Source organism: Anas acuta, chromosome 1 (genome assembly GCF_963932015.1).
Source record: "Anas acuta chromosome 1, bAnaAcu1.1, whole genome shotgun sequence".
Taxonomy (NCBI): domain Eukaryota; kingdom Metazoa; phylum Chordata; class Aves; order Anseriformes; family Anatidae; genus Anas; species Anas acuta.
Genome location: NC_088979.1, coordinates 115,926,638 through 115,952,654, shown reverse-complemented (window position 1 = coordinate 115,952,654; position 26,017 = coordinate 115,926,638). Strand labels below are relative to the sequence as shown.

The following is a 26,017-nucleotide window of genomic DNA, read 5'->3' as shown; positions in this document are numbered from 1 at the left end:
CACACTACATTTCGCTAGTTGGCAGAAATGACTAGTTTCAGATCACACAGGTGTGCTAGACACCTGGATCTAGGCAAATTTAGGACATTGCTCGTAAGGATCTCAAGTTGATTTGAAACAAATGGTGCTTATGGATAGCCCATACATTTCAGTACAGCAAACACAGCTTGCAGATACAGCCTATATTGCCTCTTTTCAAATCCCCTTGCAAGAACTTTTGCATGACATCAGTCATGTCACAAAAAGACTCAGCAGGTTCCAAGTCCACCAAAGAAGAGTCTTGTTGACCCACCAGCAATTGAAGAGCCTCAGTAAGTCCTTATATGCAGCCATGTCATGTTATTAAGGAGAAGCACCACTCTGGACCTGTCAAATGGTGCATCAGCAATACCATTCTCCCTCATTAATTTTTTTTAAGTGTATTAGTTATGATTGTCTCTGCATTTTTCTATATATTTTTCCTCCAGGCTTAACCATCACCTCAACTCCACTGCTGAAGGTACCATCTTCAGATCTATACTACAGGTTACAGATATTCATCAGCTCATTTAACAATTTGAATGTCCTGTGATTTGCTATGTCAAGCATTTAATTTTCTTAAACATTATTATTTCAGTGCTTATATTGAAAAGCCTTGCTCAAAGAAGGGAAAAAAATAACTTCATGGTCTGATTTTCTTCTTTTTAAAATTTTTAATCGCAGGTCCTTGAACTAAGTAAGTATGCAGTTGCAGAAGTATTTTTATCTAAGTATAGAATGGAAGACTGAGCCTTGTATTTAGATTCCTTTTCTTTTAAATTCTACTTGCACTTATCTTAATTTTTATTTAGGTTGTTCTTTAATTTTTACCTCTTTTGTTTTTAACTAAAGCAGGACAAATCTTTCATATTGCTATCTGACAGTAGGGAGCACAAAAGAAAATACACAACTACAGAGAAGCAGCCTGGAAATCTTCACATAGAGTAAAGCTGTGCAGATGCTCAAAAAATTTTGAAACAAACAATATTGTTGCCAAGTCCAAATGCAGGCAGAAAAGGAGTTCAAGTATGTTTCTACCCCACTGAAGGCAGTTGAAAAGATTCCGGCATGAAAGACAAACACTTTTTCTTTCATGAAGCCCATTTAGAGGAACAGGTTCAATACTTGAGTTGATGCGCCATCAACCATTGCTGCTACCGCCAATGCAGTATGGATCCTAAATTTGCCAATGTATTTCAGATCAGACAACACAGACAGAAAGGAGGAGGTCTGGACATGATTTATCATGCCTAATTTCACTAAGTCCACAATCAGCAAGTACCCCTCAGAAAAGACAAATGTTTCTATTTATTTCATTTTATTTGACATTAATAGCCACTTCTGAGGAACTGAAAAATAGCACATTATTACATTCAACCTTTCCAACTATCCCATACTCCTTGTATTTTCTTCTTTATGTTATTATTCATACAGCATTCATGAAACATCCTCACATAAAAGGTATGGTTTTCTACTGCAGCTTTTTTGTGCTACTCCTTTGCCTTCAGTTGATTCTCAAGATCCGGCTTTTGACTTTGCATGAATGAGACTGTCCTGACTGTCCTATTGTCACGGGGCATCCTCCAATATTATAACACAGCAAAATCCATTATGCAAAGTTACAGTGGCCTAATGAATAAAGAAATCATTAAAAGCCTTTAGCTGATGCAGTGCTCCCACATTTCCGACCTAGGCAAGACTCCACGATTTCCATTGGGCTGCTCTATACAGATCTAGATTGTGTCCCATATGTTACTTTTCCTTTGAGGTTTTCTCCTCCCTGGTACTTAGTTTAATCTCTCAACTCCTTAAAAGGCTAGGCTAGCCGAGCATTTAACCTACGTGCATGCAAGTGCAAGTCTTACAGGAACAAACTCCCATCCTGCTGTTACGTAATTGTCAGTAATGCCGGATTGTGAGTTATTCTGGGAAGTGAACCACGCGAGTACAAGACACCTTCCTGTAGGCTACACTAGAACTAGCTTAGCATTTAACTAGCTGAAACCAGCTTTTGACACCTAGACAGAGGCACAGCACTGACATCGTGGTAGGATATTATGAGATAAATTATTTAAGTCACAGCTTCAGTTCTACAGCTGATGATAGCTTTCAGCACAGTTACACTTTGATCTAGGAAGGCAGTGTAGCTAAAATAACCAATAGATATCAAGGCCCTGTCTTCAGTTCCAGATCAGCTCTAAATTAAGGAAATGAACCCGAAGTTCTTTTACAGAAAAAACATGGTCAAGGCTCATAAAAAGGAAACACTCTTTGTAGTCTTGTGTGCCTGACCTACACTCTAGAAGAGAAAACAATCCTACTGCAAAAATTCCTATGTTCTTATCAGTGAGAAAACAGACTGAAATCTAGGTCCCCAAACTAGTACTTGTTTCTACACAGTAATTCAAAAAAAATTGAGTTCATCAGAGGACCTCTGTTATTCTTCCACTCTAGGCATCTTCTGGAAGCCCACTGTCCCTGGCAATATACAAGCCTCATCCAAGCATTTCATCTAGATACTGAAAACTGGTGCTTTAGGGTAGGCGCTCCATCCCTTGAGACATGAGACCTGGGCAATTCCCCATTCTGATGGGGATGTCACAGCCAGGTTGTGAGACAGCCAGGTTCAATTTAATGTCCAGCCCTGCACATATATATAAATATTACATGTATACATGTATATATATAATATATTTATGTAATATTTATATATATATATTCATGCAATATATATTTATGTAATATTTATATATATACACTATATTATATATATAATGTTATATATTTATATATATATAAATATACATTATAATATATATATATATATATTATATATAAAACATTGCCAAACTAAATTATACAAATTTCTTTCTGATGCTCCATTATCTGGAGTAAATCTACCTGTTTCAAACTCACTATTTCTGTCTTTTATCGCTCTGTGCTATAGAAACTACGATATACAAGCACAAGGTAAACAAAAATTTTAACAGGAAAAAGATACAGCAAAACTTAAGTTTAAATTGGCAGCGATAACAAAGATCCCATCCTAAAGCTATGAGCAACCTGAAGTTATATATATTTGGATAAAAGCAGTATTTTTGAGAGAGAAGCAATATAGCTCCACAAGTCATTGATTTGGGTAAAATTGCCAATTGTTTGCTGGAGCCCCTTTAATGTCTGTCACAAGGCACTCGATGGATGGCTTTGACATGAGAGCAACATTAATCACTCCAACATACCTTTCAATCAAATGCTGGTCTTTTTGCATGGTTAGGATGTTTAGCCCAGTGCATGTAATGACTCTAGATATATTCGTGTTGACTAATTCATCTCATATAGCTCTACATTTACTAGTTTTCCTGAACAAGCACAATGAAGGATATAATGGCTTTTCAAATTCATTTTTTTTTATTTTTTTTCAGAGCCTCCAACATTCAAATTGAGGTAACTGCAACTCTGAATTCAGATTTACTGATAAATGAGATGTAGTTCCATTCACTTAAGGAGCCGGTCTACAGAACAACTGACGCTAATGGGAAAGAAATCATCCCATTAATTTTACAAGAACAAGATTTTTATTTTTGTTATTTTCTCTTTGAGAAAAAAAGCATATACAAGTTTGGTCAATGTTGCATTCTCAATGGAACAAGTTCTGTACAGATTTATACTACTCAATTGACCAGTGGGCTTAGGGGAGTCCTCATGTCAGAGGAAACTTCAGCTTAATAGGACAGAGAAAAAAAATCTTTTAGGCATTGCCTTTGCCCTTACCATCTTATGTTATTAATTTTAATTTATAATGTCGCGGTTAAAAAAAATCTTTGGGATGTCAGATGTTTTTTTAAGAACTGTTAAGTTACTACCCTTTCCAGTAAATGAATTATTCATTTGTCATAGCTTCACAGGGTCTGTAAAGCAGGAAACTGAAGCTGCTTATTTTTCAGACAAGTTCAGTACTAGGTTGTTTGGGTTTGAGTTGCTCTAAAAATAACCAGTTAGATTAAGTTCTGAGAATGGAGTAATAATAGTTTGAACTGGTTTGCCTTCCAGTTCAAAATGACAAAAATAACAGTTCAAGTTCAGGTTTGCTTTGGTAAAAACAAGTCAAAATTCAGACTAGTTTTCCTTTTTATTCCCTTGTTAAAAATGTGAGAAGCCCACACAGCCAACTTCCTTGTGTTTTTAGAGCACCTCTTTCAAAAGTTTTCTGAAAAAGCATTTCAGAAACATTCCCTTTTTTCTTGCTTTTTGTAACAGTGACCAGGTCTACCTTTACAAAAGGTTCACAGGATAACCAGAACACTAACACAATTACTGGGGACACATCTCTTTCTTGAAATAGATTTTCCCCACTAAACCTCTTCAGGTAAATAGCCTGCACACGCGCCTGACTGACAACAAGGTGATGACATACTTAAGCAAAAGTACAAGCCCCAGATTGACTGAGTTATTTTCAGCATGCTAGGATAGCCTGTGAGAAGTTCACATACAAGACAGGATTCCTCCAACATACTGAATACTTTTCTATAAGCCCTTTTGCACAGAGATGAATTTTGTTCATCTTCAGTTTGTTAATCAACTCCAGCTGCATCAAGAACTGGATAAAGGACTGATCAAGAGGCTATTTAAAAAGGGAGAATGACTTACCCACAAGACCAATCATTGCAGGAGCTGACAAGAAAGAAAAAAAAAAAGAGAAAGGGGTTACAAAATGTCACAACTCAACTCTGCTATTATCTCCAAACAGAATAAAATGCAAAACAAATGTAGATACTCACCCAGCCATCGCTTCCTTTGTATAGGACAGTTTCTGGAAAACAAAGAAACAGACCCTTATTACATTTGAGAATCAGAAGTGGAAGGAAGAAGTCAAATACAGTTTCTTTCCTCCTCTATGATGAAAGAATGGTCTTTTCTTTGTTCTATATTCATTTGCTAGGTTCAAAATTTATTGATGCAGCTTTTGCTGAAAATAAAATGCATTTCCAAGATACAACTGAAACACAGCAACAGACGCTGTAAAGAGCTTTAGGTTTGTCAGAAGATGCACTACATTTCTACATTTTCCTGCAGAAACAATATTCTCTCAACCTCGTGGAGGCTAGGAATGAAAACTTTTTCAGTAAGAGCTCTTAAGAAATACATTATTTCTGCTACTCATCTATTGATTTAAAACCATTTTTTCTAAGTACAGTTACAGCTTAAATTAATGTAGTAGGATTAATCTGAACACTTTGGTTAGGATTATACAAGTGACAGGGGTGACATTTTTTCATAAATTGATGTATAAAGGCTAAGGCAGGGCTACACAGTTGACAAATTTTCACCAAAATCCTCATAGCAGCGGTGAAATTGATTCCAGAAAGAGGTCACAGGAGTTTCTGTGGAGTCCCCACAAGAAGTGGAGGAGATTCTGAGCATTCTGCAGTGGAAAGAGTGCTGCTGAGGAACAATGCTGTGTCCTAATGCTGTACCGATGTAAACAAAACATAAAATACTTACATGAGCATTGTCCACACAGAATTTGCGTTTCTCACTGCTTTCTGGGGAAAATGGATTGTTTGGTGATTTATTGGGCTGGCTTTCTTTACACAATCAATGCAGGGCTAATAAATCTACTGGAGTTTTGGTATTTTCAAGGAATATGCATGGTGCCTGCACTCAGCTTCAGTGCACTGGTATATGCAAGGAAAAGAGAGACTGATTCCCTCTCTCCAAGCTTTTGGAAATTTATACACAAGAAGCAAGTCTTTTAGTAAAAGGTATTTGTTCATTAAAAAAGCAGTTCTTAAATGCTACTAAAACCAAACCCAGTTATTAGGGTCCCACGTTTTTTTAATACCAACAGGTAGTCTGTACTCAACGGCTGTGCTCCATAGGCCACAAAGGCCACTGACAGCAGAGGTCAGTATAACCCTGATCATTTTGTCATTTTGTAGAACAAGGAGACTCCCCAGCAAGGGGTATAATTGGCCAAAACTCTGTTGTGGGGTTGCCTGAGGAACTGGTGGCATCCAGCTTTCTCAAGCCCAGGTCCCAGGACCTACCCAGTACATCCTGCTATTGCAAAATCTTCTATCTGATAAATTGTAAGAACTGACCAAACCTGAAATGCCTCATTATTATTTTATAACAAACATGACACATTTTGTCTCCACATCTATATTAAAAAAAAAAAAAGCATCAAATTCTTCAGTCCTCACCCAGTTTTGTAGTATACTAGGAAAGCCTAATACTGCATGAATCGAATGACAGCCTCTTCATGTGGCTGGATTATCCCTTAATTCACCTCATTCAGGACAGAATATTCACTCAATGACAAATCACCTCTTTTGTGAAATAAAGTAACTTTGATGGATTACATGCTTTAAATGACTAAATGACCTGTCTTTTCGTCATTCTTTCTAAGACAAAATCTCCCACCGGATTTAACAACAGCTTTGTTTGAGAAATAAAGGTAAAGATTGTCACCCTTCCTACCTTTGTTTGCTTCCTACCTGTGCTGTGCAGCTTTATGAAAACAACAAAGAAAATGCACAAACTGTAAATTACAGATGATTTGATCAATGAAATATCAGGCATCCATTAGAATCCATATGCCACTACAAAACTTCTAGAGAGATTATCATCTTGCAAATTATGTCACAGGTAAAATCTCATGGTTTACTGTAAGTTCAAAAAAAATATATTATTTCAATACTCACTCTGAAACATAAGACTTTTTTTTGTATAACATTAAATGTATGTGTTTTTTTTGTTGTTCGTGGTGGTGGTGGTTTTTTGTTTTGTTTTGTTTTCAGCTGGAAATGTGCAAATGAAAACAAAGCATCCCCTGTGGCTAAACTAGCACAGTCTGCAACATGTTGTAGTGATTGCCTTCCTCTCCCTTAAATCTCTAATTTGCATTCCAGTTTGGGGTGAGGGCAAGCACTGATACACTTGAGTTTTAAGGCAAATAGGCACCTTTTCCCTCTAATTAGAAGCCAAGAGCTCCAGAGTTCTAGTTTGGGCTTGGTTTCTCACTTAGTACAGAAGAGCCTTTGCCAAATTACCTCGCCTCTCTGACTCAGTTCCATCATCTGCAAGATGAAGTTACAAACATGCTCCTACCTACCGCAAAAGGATCTGCAGGGATTAATTAACATCTCTACCCTTCGAGTACTTGAAGTCATCTATAAATAGTTCCACATAGCAGCGGTAGCCACACCACAGCTTGAAGGCTTGGCTTTTACTCAGTGAAGCTGCCTCTGGCAGATGCTTTGCATAAAATCAGTTCTCCTGAGACACTTGTAACATAATCTTACACGTACCAATTCTTCTAAAGCTGGGAACTGAGTTTTGTGTCAGTTGCACTAGTGCTTACCCTTCTCAACACACTGCAGTTAGTTTTATTTAACACAAAACTATCACAAAACTATTTAGAGTCCATAGCATTAAATACAGACTAGCATAAACTTGCATGCAGTACTGACCATATGGATGAGCTTCTCTTATGAACCTGCAGAAAAGCAGCTGTATCAGATACTCTTGCCTGATCCTAAGAGGCAAACCTTATGCACAGGAGATATCTTTCTTGGAGGCAATTCCAGGCAGGAGAAAAGGGTGGAGGAAATGTCAAGGAGATCTTTGATAATCTCATATTAGTTTAATCTCATCTATGCAGGACTGTAGCAAGCATGTTTGATTTAACCCACCCGTTCACATCATTTGCCATAGGAACATCATACAAAGAAATGATTCTTTCTTTGCCTGCCCTGGTCCCCCCCACAGCATGCTGCAGAATCGTGCTCTCACAGAGGCAAGGCCAAGGCATTAGTTGGGGATTCAAGGAGGTAGATAAAGTCCAGAACTGAAGCTGGTGTGAAAGAGCAGAATGGATAGCAGTACTCTGCGACACAGTCCTGACAGATAACGAGAAAATATTGTCTACAGTGAGCAAAAGCAGAGAGAAATGGAAAGCCTTAGTGGAAAAAAAGTAGTTTTAGCTACATCCAACTTGAAGTAAAGGCTAGAGATCCATGGTAGGGTGTCAGGAGCTAGCTAAAGGTCCAGTCTGTCCAGGAGGAATCAACTGCACAGCAGAGGTGAACTCCCAGCATAGAAATGATTCCTCAGCGTGTCTTCGGCAATGCTACCTAAAAACAGGATGCAAAATAGGGAAAACAACAACTCCAGATTTGCAAAGGAAAGGAGCTGATCAGACAAGGCTGATGAGGATGAAGTATTGTTTTTGAGCTCTGCATACAAAGAGATAAGCATAGACCTCACGGCTGACAGTTTCTGAACTGTGTCAGCAGTCAAGGGAGACTGAACAGCAAGATGTATGCTGGAACTAGACGAGAGTGGCAACAGAGAGAATTTACACAGAAACAGTTTTTACTACAGAGTTTAAGAAGTAGAAAGGAGATGAGGCAAGACTTGCAGAAAGAACTAGGGTTTATAAATTTGCACATGTGGGAAGTTTTGTGTTTTGCTGTCATTGTTTTATTTAAAAGTTAGACAAGCCTACATTTTGCAATGCAAGAAGAGCCAAAGTCAATAGGAGAATAGGAGAACAGTAAATGTGAGGGTAAGAAAAAGGTGAAGGAAATATGAAAAAATCACTCAAAGGAGGGTGATGGAGGAAAATTGTATCCTTAAGCAGGCAGGGAGAGAGGAAGGAAGGGTGTTAAAAGAACGGAAGAGATCTGCTTTTTTTTCAGATTTAGAAGAACATGGAGATACACTATATAAAGAAAAAAATATTATTGTATCTCAGTCAGTGATCAAAAAGATCCTGGAAACTAATTAAGACATTTGATTAAACCATAAGAGACACATGGTTCGCAAGGAGGATCAGGCAGAACACAACAGGCAGAGGAGAGAAAGCAGACAAGGTCTTTCTGCCTCACAGAAACCTTAGGCAGACAAAACCACCTACTGCATGAGGTCAGAAATTGCAGCAGCACTGGGAGACAGCAGTTAAAAATGACCGGGATCAATGGGGTGCTGCCTCCTGGCTTTGAACACAGCTCAGAATCCAGGCAGGATCGGATGCCGTTGCTACGTGCCCGTTTTGGCGTGCTAAAGGAGGTGTTTTGCTGCAGTAGCCAGAAGCATTTAGTCGGTGCTCCAAACACAGACTGAAACATACAGGGCTGCTGATGGACTGGAAAGTCAATACTGAACAAATGCACTGCTGAGTCAACACAACTGTAGTTTTTGTTTCTTGGCCCAGGAGCTTTCTGAGCTGACCTTTAGCAGCTCAGTGCCTCCTGTCACTGCTTAGGGGATTCGTTGCTTTCCTGTCTGCCTTTTGGCTTCCTGTCTGCCTCTTTCAGACAAAGCTGTATTACAAACTCTGCTGTCCGTAAATACTAGAAGAAAACAGAAGTAAAAAAAAAAAAAAAAAAAAAAAAAAAAAACAGTTTGGTGTTTTGCTCAACCCTAACGCCTTACAGACAAAGACGTTTGTGTTGTTCTGCTGAGCATCTTGTCTGTGAAGACAGGGCACTGGCGGAGCCTAGCTTGGGAGCTCACTGCACACCCAGGCCACCTCCTGATTGCACTCCTGGTGAGCAGGCGCCAGCAGTTAAAAGACACAACAGAAGCACCAACAAGTGGCTCGCCCTTAATCCTATTTACTACAATAGGCAGCATATGAAAATTCAGACCCTCATTTTCCTTCCATGACAAAGGTTGCACAGAAGTAAAGAAAAACTGTACAAAGAAATAGCCAGGGAAGCCAATTCTTATAGATGAAAGTCTTTCCTTGAAGAATCCCCAGAACACACAAATTCCTCCCCTAAGAACAGGGAAAGGAGGTGTCAAAACAGTTCCCCCAGCTACTCCAGAACTGTTGCATTATTTCTGTAATTTATAAAGCCAAAAAATGTGCCCTGCACCTATGCGGGTACCTCATGAAGAGATACCATAGCCCAGCTGTAGATGTTCCTACGAATGGCACACAGATTGCTCATTGGGCTACAGTGCCTCAATCTCACAGCAAAAAGCACGTGGCCCTTGGGAAATCCATTGATACTTCTGCTTGCTTTTCTCCCCTCTGAGATCTTTCAAAAACTATCTGGACTTTTTTTATTAAAGAGTAGCAGAAGCACTGCCTTCTGAGGCACACCTCTCTTACCATAGAAACCACCTGATGACCAATGAGTGTATCCAGCTACGTAAGCCTTCACCTCTACCAAATTAGTCAAGCTTCTTTGACTACTAGAGATTGAACATTTTCCTGGGGAAAAAAAAAAAAAAAAAAAAAAAAAAGCATGTGAACTGGGACCAGAGCTGCTCTGAGAGCTTGAACTGGAGTTCAGGCTGATAGCAGTAAGAATTTGCATCAAAAGTAAGAGAAATAGAATTGTTCTTTACCTGAACTAACCCACACTACGGAGGACATTGCAATACCTGTAGGTGTAATTACCAGGGATTTGAGGAAAGGATAAGGAATAAAACCACAAAGGAAGGCTAACAAAGTGTCATTTAATTGCACCACTCAACACAGAAAGTCTTCACCACAACAAAGTTACCATGAAAGCAATCATTTTGCTGAACTGCTGTTTATTGAAAGCAAACTCTATTGATTTTTTTTTTTTTTTTTTTTTGCCTAATTTTCAGATACGCTGAACTCATTTTGAGAGGGAAAATTCATGGCATGCAGCACTTCTGAAAACTCATCTTGTTAGTATCTACCAAAAAGCAATAATACTTAGAATAAGATTTAAGTCTTAGAATAAGACTTCCAGAAACTGCCAGCATACAGAATACAAAAAAGGTTGCAGATCAATGCTGGGGCAATAATAGCCAATATACAACACTAAAAACAAACTAAAAGAAAAAAAAAAGCAGAAATACTTTGATCAATTGCAGGCTTTAAACTAAACTGTTGAAATTAACCACAAATGATTCACAAGACACAAGAGAGCAAAGGAAGATTAGAAACCAAGAGTATTTAATGAAGCACCTAATGGCCAGATGAAGAATCTACAGGCTGAAGTGCCACCAACCACGTATGCTGCCTTCCTTCAGTGCAATGCAGAAGTGATTCTTCTTTCAAGCAACTGAACTGGTGGGCTATTCACACACACACATCACCCCATCACCCTACAGGGTACTGTGCATGCTGTGAAATGGCAGCCCTTAGGGGAGAAGTGCTTGGTGCTTTGTAGAATCAAGCCTAAGGAATGGAAAAGTATATTTGGCAACAGCTGACTAAGCAAATGAATGAACATGCTGTAATGAGAGGATAAAAATTCCCACAAATATGGCAATGGCTTAGCCATGCAACGTGGTCAACTCAGCCGGTGAAAGAGGCAAGAACAGGATAGGACACAGGGCTTTAGAAAGTGCACCCGGTCCCACAGGCTGAGCTGGGCCCCAGCTCTTAGCAACGCATTAAACTGGAGCAAGCAACTAGCAGGAGGAAGGATATTCTGAAAAGCAAGTCATAAGTGCTTTGGACTTAATATTCTGTTTGGACTGAATATTCTCAGAGCTGCTTTGAAGAGGTTTCCACACACTGCCAAACATATTATGCATAACTGCCTATGAGAAAGAGTGACTCAGTACTACAGAGAGAAATTAAATGCACACTCTGACCTATATATTGAAAAAATACACTGTGAGACCTTTTGAAGCTGGCTGACCTGGGATGGGACACAGCACCCTCACCTTCAATCTGGCTCAAATTTACATTGAGTGAAGGTGGTTGTTCTGTTTGTTTTTCAAAAAAGTCACCTGGTAGATTTGTGACATGCTGTGTGAAACACACTAGTGATAACATCAAATTCCCATTCGTGCAGACTAGCGTCCCATCAGATCAGCCCATATAACGGTCACCTTTTACTGACTGCTGAAAGCAAATAGAAGGATGAGCAGTCTTTTTCCAGAATATTGCAAAGCAGAGGGAAATATGTTCATCTACAGGAGAAAGGAAACCTAAATTACATGGAAATATCTGAATAAATCATCCAATGTTGACCACTTTTATCTGCTTTCCACCATAACATTGCAGGGCAATATCCAAATAGGAAAAACAGGAGCAGAAAATTAGATGCCTCATCCTGCATCCAAGAATCACCCTAATTTCTTTAGTTTAGCTTTAATTAATTTTAATTCATACAAACTCCTTCTTTTAGTAAATTCTCACTATAGATCACCTCTTTACCAAAATCTTACAGAAAGCAATGATACACTTATTGGGCACATAAAACCTGCACATGAATTTTGTGTGTCTACATCTTTTTGCAGTCTTCTAAGGACAACAGTACCATGAGACATCACAGAAGCAAACTTTGGCTAGCATCAACCTGTGAAGACTAGCAAGCAGGCTCAGAAAAAAAAAAAAATCTCTTTCCATTAACCACAGTAGTTTTCATACTCACATCCTCAGTGCTCATTCCTAGCACAACAGTCCACAAGAAAGCAGAAAGGAAAATGTCAGCATATCCATACTAGCAGAACGTTACTGATTCTATAGGATCATACATTTAAGAGATCTCAGGATTTCATAAAACTACTCATTCATTAGCTTCCAAATATAGGAGAAATTGTAATTTTAAAGAAGATCCATAAACCACCATACACATTAAGACAGCCTTTTATCCAAAGAAATTAAGATATCTACTTTATCTTAGATGTGTACAAAAATAAGTGTTTAAATTTGTAGTAAGGACTTAACTTTAAAATTTAATTAATTTTAATTCATACAAACTCCTGAACAGACATCTTCATATTGAGATAGTTTAAGTTTAGCATAATGCTCCTTTTATTTTCTTTAACGTAAAATAAGCTTGCTTCAACTGAAAAAACAGAATACACCAAGATACCCAGCAATTTATTAAATTATTTTACACTTGTGCTCTGCTTTTAATCTCTGCAGCTCCCCATGGTGACAACGTTATTCATTGCCTTCATAAGACATCAAAGTTTTTTGTGTATAGCCACAGTCAGGCTGCAGTGCACAGACATCACAAATCTACAGCAACGTAAAACATCCAACAAGTAATTTCACCATACATCCCAACAGCATCAGAAATTTAGCTCTGAACCTCTGGCTTCGAAGCACCACTTGAACTGAAGGCATCCTCATGTGCAGCAGGCAGGGAGCCAGCTACATGCTGCAGAGGGCAATGTGCCACAGCCTGCCTGAGGCCTTTTCAGACAAGGCTCTGGACATCCTCTGCTTGTAAGAAACACCTATTGAAAGCAACGTTCTCTGCATCACTGTTACTTTTCCATCCATCAGATCAGCTACAACTTTATGTTTGGAACTGATCTCTGAACTACGGCCCCAAAAGATGGGAATATTTATGCCTGTATATTTCCAGTGCTCCACACATTGCTGCCAGCCATAAGTCAAGCGGTGCTGTGCAATGGGACAGCGTGCCCTTGCTCCTGAGAAAATGACAACGTGGTGCTGCACCTACCTTCACAATCAGACTTCGGTGCTCCTCAGATTGACTGAAGTTCCTGCCCATTTCAAAGATGCTCATGGTTCCTTCCTCACAGAGGCTCATCCAGGTGTGATACTCCTCGCGCTCTGGCAGTCTATCCCAGAACGTCTTGAAGACCTCCCATACTGTTTCCTGACACACTGAAGGCACAAGAAAGGTCTGGTGTTAGTACAACAGGAGTGCTTCTGGGGCACAGGTGGTCAGGATAATACGGTCCAAATGCTGTATGCTTTTCAGTACATTAATATATACAATACAGTGACTATATCAACAACTTGTAAATGTGTTAGACATTAAATGCACCAATGATGATCTGGCAGATCTTCCACACTCGTACTACTTCCCTCCCTGATTTTTTTTACTGAAGTACTTATTTCATTAAAGAAAAAGAGAAGCGAAGTGAGCAAGAGAGAGCAACTTGCCTCCTGACAGCCATCAAGACCAGCAGTAGTTTGACTGAGTGAAACTGCCTTTGATCAATCAGGCAAAATTTTAGAAAATTCAGAGAACCAAAATAGTAAGGCAAATCTCCTCATGGAAAGGAGAGCTGGATCTTAACTTGTAAGAGCAGTAGTTGCACTCAACAAAGCTTTAGAAGCTCAGTCAGTAACAATTCCTTTGGACTCAACTTCACATAGAATTTAAAATGAATTTCAGGAAGTATAATTGCAGTAATCATTGAAAACTGAGGCAGTATGATGACAAAACTATATAATATGCTAAACTATAAGTCAATCTCTAACCCTATTGCATATATGCACTGAGAAAGAACTGGGTATCCGTGGCTGACCAGACAGCCTGTGAATTAAGGGTTAAATTATCTTGTATGCCAGATGCTTTAATCTCCCTCTTGAATGTGCTCTTCATCAATCAGAGCACTTGGTCACATACCACTTGCTTAAGTAAAAGCCTCTCCCTGACCCAGGATAATTGGGAGAGATGAAGATTTATAGGATTTTCCTTGTGTCCTGGAAGAGAACAACGTTGAAAGGAGAAAAACTACAAATCGCTTGCAGCAGACGCCAGCTTGGAGTAACAGCAGACAACCCTGCTTTTCAGCCCTAATCTGATTTCACTAGTTATATATATACAGTTTGGCAGAGGAGCACTTTGCATTAGGAGAAAGTCTTGACATCATAGGCAAGACCCTAGAGGAGAGTGACCGCGAATCTATATTCGGAAAGTCATTTTCGTCAATCAGCTTAAAAATGTGCTCCAGGCTGCCAAAAGCAGTACCTTACTACCATTTCTTCTTGGTACTCTGTATGCTGAATTCCAAACTGGATTAAATGTACTTGTGTAAAATTTAACACACAGATCGCATGGAAACATCCCTTCCTTCAGCCACGAGAGGGACATTTTTCTTACATCCAACGCTTTTATAAGTAACAACCTTAAGGAACTGTTTCATGTGTGCTTATACCCCTTAAAGTTTAGCTGATTCTGGTGCTGGATGGCACCAGGCAGAAAAAACTCTTTTCTCCACTCCAAATTTCAGTTTATCAGAGAAGACCATTTCTCCCCTGCAGAACTCTTTAGATATATAATTCTCTCTGATTTCCACACCCCTGAGCACATTCCTGACAGCTTTTTTACATGGAGATTAGCCTTGCAGCTCCTTGACATGAATGAATGAAAGAATAGAGTCTTCAGACTGCGTAATTACCTTTCTGTAATGTACTACTGCCCTAGCACCCCTCAGCTTCCAGGTAGCTAGCTTTATCTGTAAGGCACAGTAATTGGGTAAGGAGTATTGGAGATACTTTCAGTTTTGCATATGCATCTTTATTAACCAGAAATAAATACCCAATGTACAAGCATGGGACCCTCTCACATCCCCCCTCAAGCTGTACCGGCTGCCTCAGCAGCTGAGGAAGCAAAGGCCACGTTTCCGTACAAGTTTCCACAGACCTCAAATAATGAACCCATAATCCTGCTCAGGGATTTCTTGATCATGCTGTAGTATTAATAAGCTCCCTGAAGCAGAAGGACATCTGCAGTGTCCCCTCTACCATCCCACTCCTAAGAGCTGGGTGTCCAGGAAAAGACAAAAGGCTAGTTTCAAATCCAGAAGCCTATTCCAGGTAACACCACCCTCTTTCATTTCTTTGTGGGGAACTTGTGTCCTGCATTCTGACTAATGGGCCTTTTACTCCAGGTGTAATGCTGTATAGCAACAACCCTGAAATGAGATTATTCCCCGTGGCTGGGATAAGTCTTCAACACACTATCAGCAAGAGATGAAGCCATGGCAATGCCTTGTGAATACACCACAGTGGCACTGTCTAATCCTACAGTTTTCAAACTGCAATAGGCAAAGGACTGCTTTTCGAGTCACAAGTAATAATTGGCAGTAATAGTTTTCCTTAATGCTCTTAAATAAATTTAATTTCTCTTTTTTTTTTTTTTTTTAAGTGGATGTGGTGAGACAGTACCTTGCCTGAATATAAGCTACTGCTGTATGAACAGTTGCCCCAATCAGCTCCCAGTAGATTAAGGATTTGTTGTGTGTCCATTTGCCTGGAATTAGATGCTCCGCTCAATTCCAATCCCAAAGACTTCTGTGACATCTGTGGGGTCCGGGCCCACTAATCAGACATAAGCTGTCAGAATAGGGTCATATTTTCAGGGGATGGATAGGGGATGGCAGATAAGGGGTCCTCTCTGGCCTTTGCCCTGCCTTGGTGTCTCCACTGCAGCAAACAGTAACACACCAGACCACAAGGTGCCACCTGAGCTGCTTGTCACACAGTCACGCTGCAGCCTTGCTGACATGCAGTTCGTTTTGTCATTGTCCTCTTTATTCCAGCTGGGCAGGCTGTAGAGCAGGGGATTGCTTTGCAGGACAAGTTTGGGTTGCATGCAGCAAAACCCAAGAACCATCCCCAAGCGTGCTTACATATACGGTGTTCAAGAGCAAACCCATAACCTGGCTGAGGAAAGGACCAATTTTGTTTCAGTCTCTCTCATATACTTTTCTCATGTTTTGTAGTCCAAGCACAGAAAAAGAACAGTGCAGTTTCTTCAGCGGGGCCCAAATTATGCTCATATAAAGAAACAACCAGACACAGCTCCATCTCCCATCTCTCCTTCAGGTACGTCAAAGAGGGAGCCCGTTCTTATCGTGACATAACTGACGTGGCCACCCAGGGAACTGAAGAGACACTGGCCTCACACTGCGTTCAGTTCCATAATAAAAGTTTATATCCTTCTTTCCACTTAAAGCCAGAGCTCACCCCTGCGGTAGGTGTTGAAGTATCTGCCAGCCAGAGAGGTTTATTCAACCTTTCGTGTTGACAAATGCCTGAGAACTCCCACAAAAGAAAAACATGTTCTTCATAAGTAGATTATAAGCATGCTGAAACTATGTAGACAAAGCTTAGAGTTATAAAATTGCAAACAAAGTTTAAATGGAAGCTTCATCAAGTAACTATATTTTACTGTATATATAAAAAAAAACTCACCATTTTTCCTCTCTGACCTTCCAACAACTTGTCATTACCTGTGCCACATATACCATCTATATATTCTCATAATAAATGAAGCAATTTTTAACTAAAATTTAAAATAGCAACTCTGTCAAGCCAAAACAGAAAATAAAATAAAATGGGCATCTAGGAAAAGCACAGATTTACCAGTACACTTTTAGACTCGCAACATAACTTTGAATTTAAAGTGTAAAATTTTTTAAGATGGGGAATGGAAGAAAAAGCACAGCATCAGAGCTTACAATGAATGGACAGGAAACCAACAGCTCATAATTATGACTGAAGTTGTTTGCTTAATATGATACACTGTGTTAGCATTCTGCAACTATCAACCAAAATAATAATAATTTAAAAAAAGCCTATGGAACAGGCCTAGATTTTCCCAGGAATTAGGTTTTCAAGACTAGCTGCAAAACCTTTGAAAACAAACCAGCCAGCCCTGCCAGGATAACAGAGGAAAAGTTGAGCAAACCCAGCACTTCAATAGCTGACTCAGGGCAGCCTGAGGCCATGGGAGCAGAGCTCGTTTTTACTGCTAGATCTCAATTAAAACTTTCTCTGGTCTGCTACAGGGGTAGCCACAGTCACAGACTACGTGGGACAGCAGCAGCAACATCAGGCCCTGGAGGAGCTAGGATCAGGCCTCTAATCCAGGCAAACGATACTGATTAAATCATCATCAAATCGAGATCAATCTTTTAAGGCAGCGGGCTTAGAGCCTTGAAGTTCCACGTGGGTGGGAAGGTAAGCTCCTCTACAAAATGACTTCCTGCAGCCCATGGCCACGGTAATAAATAACTTGTATTTTAGTGCTAACCTGATTGCTCGGCTACTTTACAGTTTTCCTCTGAAGAATCCTAAAAATTAGGTTTAGAAGATAAATTCTCCCTGCTATAGAGATGTGATCATCCTGGTCTACAGGAAAGAAAGCAGGTACACAGGTGATGTGTGACTGACTGACACGACAAACTGCAATTCAACCCAAGAACAGAAAACAGATGGCCTGTTCTGCAATTCTCCACCAGTGTACTTTATGCATACATGCGGTACAATTCCTCAGAAATTAGAAGTCACTTAACCCATCACTGAAATGCAATCATCTTCAAGGTGAGAGAGCGAGACAAGGCAGGAAAAATGGAAAGAACGGCATGTTTGGCCCATGCCCTTGTGCAAATTTCCACAAAGTGTCATAGGCAAATAAAGTAGGCAAGGTCTTCATTCTTAAAGGCCATAACAGGTTTCAATGGCAACCTCAGAAAGCTGGACGTGTACTAAGACCATGTGAGTCTCAGCATACCTGCTCTGAAAGCCAAAAAGCCAAGCCCTTGGAGCTTATCTGCTTTAAATGTAGTGTTTACACTCAAGTAAAAACTTATAAATGATAAAGAATAATATTCTGAAAAGCTAAAGACAAATTGTGTTTCAACCAAATAGAAAATCCACATAGGCAGGCTCTTTTCTGTCCTACAAATATGTACAAAGGGGTGAAAAAAAAGCTGATTTGAAGTTTCCTTTCCTAAAGACATTATTACTCTTTTCAAAGTCTCCAGGTAAGATGTGTGATGAGATGATCCTTCTGTCTGAAATTCTCCGGTAGGGCTACCTCGTATGCACCTGGGCAGGATGCGGCGTTGCTCTGGCTCTAGCTTTACCACCCAGGACACATTTATCTCTCTCAAAGGAGAAACAATTAGCCTATTACATCTCAGCCCGTGCTCAGGGATTTCTGAGGTTAATAGGAGGGGCAGCACATGACAGCACCGGGCACCTAGCGGGGGGTAGGGTGGCTTTCTGGCCATTTGTCTAAGTGGGGACTGCTGGAGTTTAATCCCAGTTAAATCCCATTAGCGCTTCTTAAGAGTTGAGTTGTGTACAGGGGCTAGGAGCACTGCATCAGGCAGAATATTCTATTTTGAGGCAACGTGAGGACAATTCCTACTCCTCTCTAACGTCTCCACAACTGAGTGGCCTAAAGGCAGTGGGTTTTGAGGACTATGGTGACAGGGAGACTGAAGACACCTCCTGAGAGATCTTCCTTGCAAAGATTTCACTACAACTTGCTAAACAAACTAATAAAGACATACGCAGAGCAATCACCTCATCTCCTGGTGAAATGCTGCTGTGTAAGGGCTAAAACACAGCAGACCTTAAACAACACTTGCAGAAATCCAGGATTTTAAATGAAAAGAGTTGAATGCCGATTAGCTAATCCACATGAAAGATTTTTTCCTTGAATGCTGACATATTAAACTCTAGCACAAACTATTCTCACTGGTAATATTTCAGTAACTACAAAGGATTCTCTTTCATGAGAAAAGTCAAGCTTTTTAGAAGCAGAGCTGACATCTAATCATTCAAATGTAGAGGGAGGCAGAACTAGAGGTTTTACAAATAAACTTCAGAAATTTATCAGCTGAGTATGAGCTACGCACAACGTGTGCCAGGGGAGAGAGGGAAAGAAGCAGAGATGGCTCACGCAGCCAGACTCTGATTTATTGCTTGCTCCTCTGGCCAGGTAGCCGTCATGAATTTTGACTGTTTACTTTCATCATTATTCGGGACGATTTGAATAATTTGTAACGTGTAAGGTTTCAGCATCAGATTGAAACTTCTCTCTCAACTCTGTCCATGTGCAGAACATAACATTATTTCTGCTGCTTCGGTAAATACATCTGAACCAACCCAGGAAATGGGGAGAAAATCTGGATTCTGACTTTAATGTTAGGAGTTCAGTGCTACGCCCAAGATTACCAAATCGAGGGATTATAATCATGCACACAACTTAATTCCTCAGAAATTAATTTTATTCTTTCCAAGTACCAAAATGTCCTTGGCTCCCATTAGCTATGACACGCGAGAATACCATCCATCTCCTTCTTTGGTCAGCGTCTTTAAATAGAATCTTTAGGTCTTCAGCTTCATCTGAAGCTCTGGCTGACAAAAACAGGTCTGGAAGAGAGAATATCAGACCTACTCACGTGAAAATACAATGTTAAACAATACACCCAATTGTTTAAGGGAATGGATCACAGCAGGAAAAAAGGCAAATGCAATTTAGGGATAGTAGCCACCGGAGTAGTTACATCTCAGACATACCCAGAACAGCAGCAGTGTTAACCCTGAACCATCGTGCCAAAACCCCAATCCTTTGTTTTACTACACATGGAGGGGACAACAGCACAAGCCATGCAACCTCACAATTCTTATCTTGTTTCTGTTTTACTACTAAATCCGTTTTTCAAGTCTATTAAAATCCTCAGCCATCTACTGGCAACTTATACCAAAGGAAATGGACAGTCAGCATGGGGTGACTGGTCAATCCCATAGCCAGGAGTGGAACAGGTAGGCTTTTGGGCTGAGGAAGCGTGGCTATCTTTCATATAATAATTTTTATTTAACAGAGCACTGAGCCACTGTCTCCCTGTGAGCAGTAAAACCATCATTCAAACTCAACATTACCATACCCAGCACACTCAATATCCGAAATCCACGCTGTTAGACTTGCACTAAATCTGATTTGTGAAACCTCCAGTTTCCTGTCGGACACCCTTGTTTTCATCACAACAGTCCAGCTACCAACCACCGCTAGATTGACATGATTCTTCCAGCAGCAGCAATAGCACTGCTACAATTCAAAAGGAATTAATGATTTATTATATATTGTTGCATCTCGCTTTTTTTTTTAAGGCTACAAAAATCCAGATGTTGTAGGCGGAAAAGAAGGCGCATGCTGCTAAGCATACAGCTATATGGCGTAAGCACTTGGCTTAAAGCCTATGACAGAAATGTTCGTCAGTCTCTAATAAAGGTTTTAGCAAGCTAGCAAAAGTAAATAAAGCTATGAGCTACAGCTAGATAATTATATTTCCACCTGTTTCCTTCTAAGGTAGATGGAACAAATGTACCCCGGATAACCAGCACATGCAAATCTTTTTTTTTCCCCCAACAAGCTCTTATGTCAAAAAAGAAAAGAACAGTTCCTTCCATGAGAGCTGCCTTTTTTTGGTTGATAATAAAACTAAGGAAATAATAGATTTTATTAAAGCCACACTTTCAGAGAAAAACATCTTCTCAGAGAAAGTATGGGATATTAAAGTAATTCCTTACTTCAACAGGTACAGATTAAAAGTTTCTAAATATGCAGACTGAGGTTGGAAAAATCAATAGATTCTGGGTACCATCACACTTATCCCCCTACAGAGCTGTTTTTCTCATCACTGATACTAGCTGGTCCCTAAGAGCCAAACTGTGACCACAATTTTGTCTAGGACTGTTTGTTGACAGTGCAAAGTCCATCTTATTTTTTTAATCACTGTACTGATTTAGCTAGTTAGGAAAAATGTATTTTCAAGAAAAAGCTGGTATATAATTTGAGAACACTCAAGAAACAGCTTTGTTGTCTATCTGGACTTGTGCACAGTATTTGACACTGTCCCACATAACATCTGTGTCTCTAAAATGAAGAACCATGGATTTGACAGATGGACATCTCAGTGGGTAAGGAATTGGTGTGCTGGTCGCACTCCAAGACTTGCAGGCAATGGCTCCATGCCCGGGTGGAGACCAGTGATGAGCTGTGTTCCTCAGGGGTCAGTCTGGGACAGACGCTGTCTAACACCTTTGTCAGTGACATGGGCAGTGGGACTAAGCGCACCCTCAACAAGTTTATGGGCGAGGGAGGTGACTGCCCCCCCTCTGCTCTGCTCTCCTGAGACCCCACCAAGAGTGCTGTGTTCAGATCTAGGGCCCCCAGCATGAGAAAGAGATAGACCTGTGAGAGCAGGTCCAGAGGAGGGCCATGAAGATGATCAGGGCTGGAGCACTTCTCCTGGGAAGACAGGCTGAGGGAATTGGGGTTGTTCAGCCTGGAGAAGAGAAGGCTCTTTGTCAGGGGGTGTAGTGATAGGACAAGGGCTAATGGCTTTAAACTCAAAAAGGGGAGCTTTAGATCAAACAAAATTCTTCACTGTGAGTGTGATGGAGCTTTGGAACAGGCTGTCCAGAGAAGCTGTGGATACCTCATCAGGTGTCCAAGGCCAGGCTGGATGGGGCTTTGGGCAACCTGGTCTGGTGGGAGGGGTCCCTGCCCATGGCAGGGGGCTGGAACTGGATGGGCTTTCAGGTCCCTTCCAACCCAAACCATTCTATGATTGTATGAAAAAAGTAACAGCACCATCAGCTCTCACTTACCTCAGGTGCATTTACTCAGGATGTGATTAACCAAATAGCTATGATGCAGTGTATTGCTGCTAACAGAATGAAGATGACAGGTTGCTTGAACCAGGCCTTGCCAGACTTGTTGGTAATTATAATTCTCTCTCTCGTAGAGATCTTTTTCAAAAGTGTAACATGCTAAGGGTGAACAAAGCATCTCTGCTCAAGAAGTCACTGAGGACCATGGAAGCCAGAAGTCCCGTAGGAAAGCAGAAAGAAAGCCTAGGTGGACCTTTGGCTCAACCTAGGATCATTAAGTTTTAAATAAGCTTTTACAACCTAATTTACAGATCTTTTTTTCTTTACTATCACTCAGACTTTTGCTTACTTGGTATTTGCCTACACTCCTATATCACATATAATTGAGGGGTGACTGCAGTCAAAGTACATCGCACGGATCCTTTTGGAGCAAAACAACGTTGAGTGCTACTGGACAGACATAAACAAGACACTTGCAAAGCCTGTCAAGCTGCATAATCAATGTCAGTGTCTCACTCAGGCTGGGCACAAGTCGATCTTTGAATGCGGCTCTGATCCCACATAATTCCACTTTGCTCTCCAAATACATTCTTTATGTTTACTTTTACACAGACACTCAGTAACTCCTGGTTTTAATTGTTTTTCACTGCTCTGAAGGGAGAAATACAGAATGCATGATTCAAACTACATGAAGCCAAACCTCCCATCTCCAACGGGCCTTGGAAGAAGACGTGTCTCAAAAGACAAAAAGAAAACAAAGAGCCCAACTGACTCAAATATACTTCAAATACCTTTGCTAGGCCTAGATGCATATATACTGTGGCTCAAGGGAGACTTCACCAGAGCAAAGTAAAACTAATTCCTAGACAGTGGCAATAAAAGAAGCTAGTAATCTGCTTCTTTTTGCACTGGACCGTAAACAGACCTCTCTACAGACATCATGTTCTGTCACTTTAGTCCAGCTGTAATTTTAAATGCCCAACATGATCAAAGCAATGCAATATCATTAATCCAAATAACAATACAATACAAATGTCCCAGAGCTGTAAAGATCAGCCCATTTGCTCAAAACTGTCTCTTTAAGTCCCTGTATGGTAGCACACTGACACTAATACAGGCCTCCAGAACTTTATCTGGAAAGAGGAATTTTCACTCAGAGCGTAGCATCATTACCACAGCTAGTGCTGAAAAGACAAGTCTGCAAACGGGGCTCCCACAGCCGCGAAGTGATAGAATGGCTTTCATCTTGTGACTGCTGAGAGAGAGAGGCATTCATCTAGTGAGCAGAAAGGCTGATCCAGCACTCAAGGTGGAGGTGTGGGACACAGAGATTACAGGCTCAACACCCTGCCTCATCTCAGGCTTTGCGGAAGGCCTTAGGCAAGTCGTGTAGGGTAGAATTATTGGTCAAAGTGATTTAGTCATCAGTGATCAGTGATTTAATGTCATCGATGACATTAGTATGATGACATAAACATAACAGCAATGGGGGCACAAAAGGCGGTATGACCTTTTTCGATTTTTTTCTTAAAAAACAAAACAAAACACTAAGTTACATCTATTACATTGTAATAAATGTTAATTAGAAATGCAAAAACACATCTCTGAAGGTGTTTCCTCCACCTTTAAGTGAGCGCAGCTCTTCCCTGTTTAACCAATAGACTATGGGAAAACATTGTAAGATGCAATAAAGTGTTTGAATACTACTCTACAGAGATCCACAAATGCCAGAAAGCACTTTATTCCAATCATCTCAGACAGGACTGTTAAGATACATCACACTGCTGTAATATCCCAACTCACGAAAGAGGCTGTTACTGAGAATATTTCAGATTTTCAGAACAAATTCTTTCACACCAGCTTCTGTATCTTAAAACAAAGGTCTCAGCTCTGTTACACCACAGCCTGACACACGAGATTGGCTTTCTAGGCAAGAGAACAGCCAGCCACAGCCAAAAGACACGTGCACGAGAGACCAATGTCTCTGACTTGACTCTTCTCTGAAAGATCCCTTTCTGAGTTCTACTAGCACTTCAAAAACACTAAATAAAAACAATCAGCTTTGCCATTTAGCTGACTTGTACCTACTGCCCATTTTTCTGAGCGTTCAAATTGTTCTACGAGAAAGGTTGAACAACTATTAACAACAATTAAATGTTAACTGATTTCAGGGACTGAGAGTTTTTATGATATGAGTGTAGTCAGAAAGTGATTTAAAAAAAAATGAGCTCAGAACACCTGTCATAAGGAAAATTGTCACAGAAGATTATTTTTTTTGTGTGTAATAATGCATTTCCTATTGCATGGCGTTACGTTTAAAAGTTTCATCTATTTTTTATTACAAATAAATGCTATCGGTTTCCAAAGAGATGTATGATCTTCATGCTCACTTACCTCTGAGTCTGAAGTATTTCAGGTGGTTGGCAATAGCCTGTTCAATAGATTCATCGGGGCAGATCTTAACTCCACTGGGAAACAGAATGGACCGCTTCCTTCGAAACAGCAAACGCTTGTTGACCTGTTCAGCCTCCACCATGCCATTAAGCTTTTTCAACTCAGGAGGCAGAGAAGGGCTTGCTAACTGCCAGACACTGAGCTGAGGGGTTGGTGAAGCTTGATTTCCATCTTTACCTTGTTTTTCTTCTGCTGTAAAATTGAAACCACATACAAATTTCTCAGATGCGATCATACGTATCTTAATGCCATCGCTCCAATCTCTGATGGACATAACTGTTTTTTTCTGTTAACAAGCCAAAAGCTATCCATATGACTGCACTATTATAAACAAACTTCACTTCTTTTACAGTATCCCATCAAATAATAACATGCCGTAGCCCTGTGAATGCTGATGTTTTGTGTTTAACTTCCCTTTTGTGATTTGGCTTAAGCCAGTGGGAGTATATGTGTCAATAAGCATGTGCTTGAAAGTTTCAGGACAGGGAATGGAAGACATAATTAATGTAAAAGCCCCCTTATTCCATACATTCTTTCCACACTTATAACCTACGCATGAAGAAAGCTGCCTGAACTGACAGAAAGCAAGTTCACCTTCTATCATCATTTGACAGGTGCCTACTTGACAGCAGAGTGGGAGAAGAAAAAAAGGGGTTTAGCTTTTTAGCTCTTTTAAAATTTCCTCTCATGTGAATTGTTCCATATCACTTCAGAGGAAACTTTAGAGCAGAGGGGTGAATGTGTCTATTTAGTTTTAGTCTGACCATCTAATTATCTAACCTCCACAGACAGCTGACCTGAAATTAGTGAATTCAACCTTTCTGCTTCAACTGTTTCCCCAGAAAACAGCTGAAAAAGAATCAAAATTAATAATTAATTACAGAAAGAACAGTAGTAATTGTATGGCATTTTTCACCCTCCAGATTATGACTTCATTCTGCAACTTCAAAGTCAATAGCACCTTTGACTCTGATGACCAAAAGATGATGATTATTTTGATGCTAAATTAATAATCAGCTCTAAAGCAGAAGGTCACCACCAGATGGTATGTTGGAGGGAGAAGGGAACATCAAACAAGGTCACTAAGGCAGAACTCCAATCTTTACCCAAACTGACACATCTTCATTGTCCATGTAGAGGAGACAGAAGATTTGTTGTTGTTGTTGTTGTTTTTGGTTTAATACAAAATTACTAAAGAAAAAAGCACCAAATAGAAAACTCGCTTATCATTATTAAAGTCTCTCAAAGTTGGGAAAACTTGCATCCTGTACCTACACTCTGCTCTTAAAACAACAGTCATCTCTTTTGGAAATCACTCTAACAACTCCGTATCTACATCGATATCACAGCACAGATTTGAACAAATGTTTTTCTGTATTAGCCTCCTTCAGTTCAATTAAGAGACATTTTTATTTCTAC

The 26,017-nt window shown here is 40.0% G+C and overlaps 1 protein-coding gene across 4 annotated transcripts in view; it reads right to left on the bottom strand.

The window, feature by feature from the left end:
- IMPG2 (interphotoreceptor matrix proteoglycan 2) overlaps positions 1-24,887 on the bottom strand; it is a 53,568-nt gene extending 28,681 nt beyond the window's left edge. For all 4 annotated transcript variants that reach the window (XM_068694913.1, XM_068694935.1, XM_068694924.1 and 1 more), the window contains exons 1-4: positions 24,539-24,887; positions 13,437-13,603; positions 4,797-4,828; positions 4,666-4,689 (exon numbers count right to left, since the gene is read on the bottom strand). In XM_068694913.1, coding sequence (XP_068551014.1) covers positions 4,666-4,689; positions 4,797-4,828; positions 13,437-13,603; positions 24,539-24,872 — 557 coding nt within the window. In that variant the 5' untranslated portion in view covers positions 24,873-24,887. The remainder of the gene's footprint in view (positions 1-4,665; positions 4,690-4,796; positions 4,829-13,436; positions 13,604-24,538) is intronic.
- Positions 24,888-26,017: the final 1,130 nt, after the last annotated feature.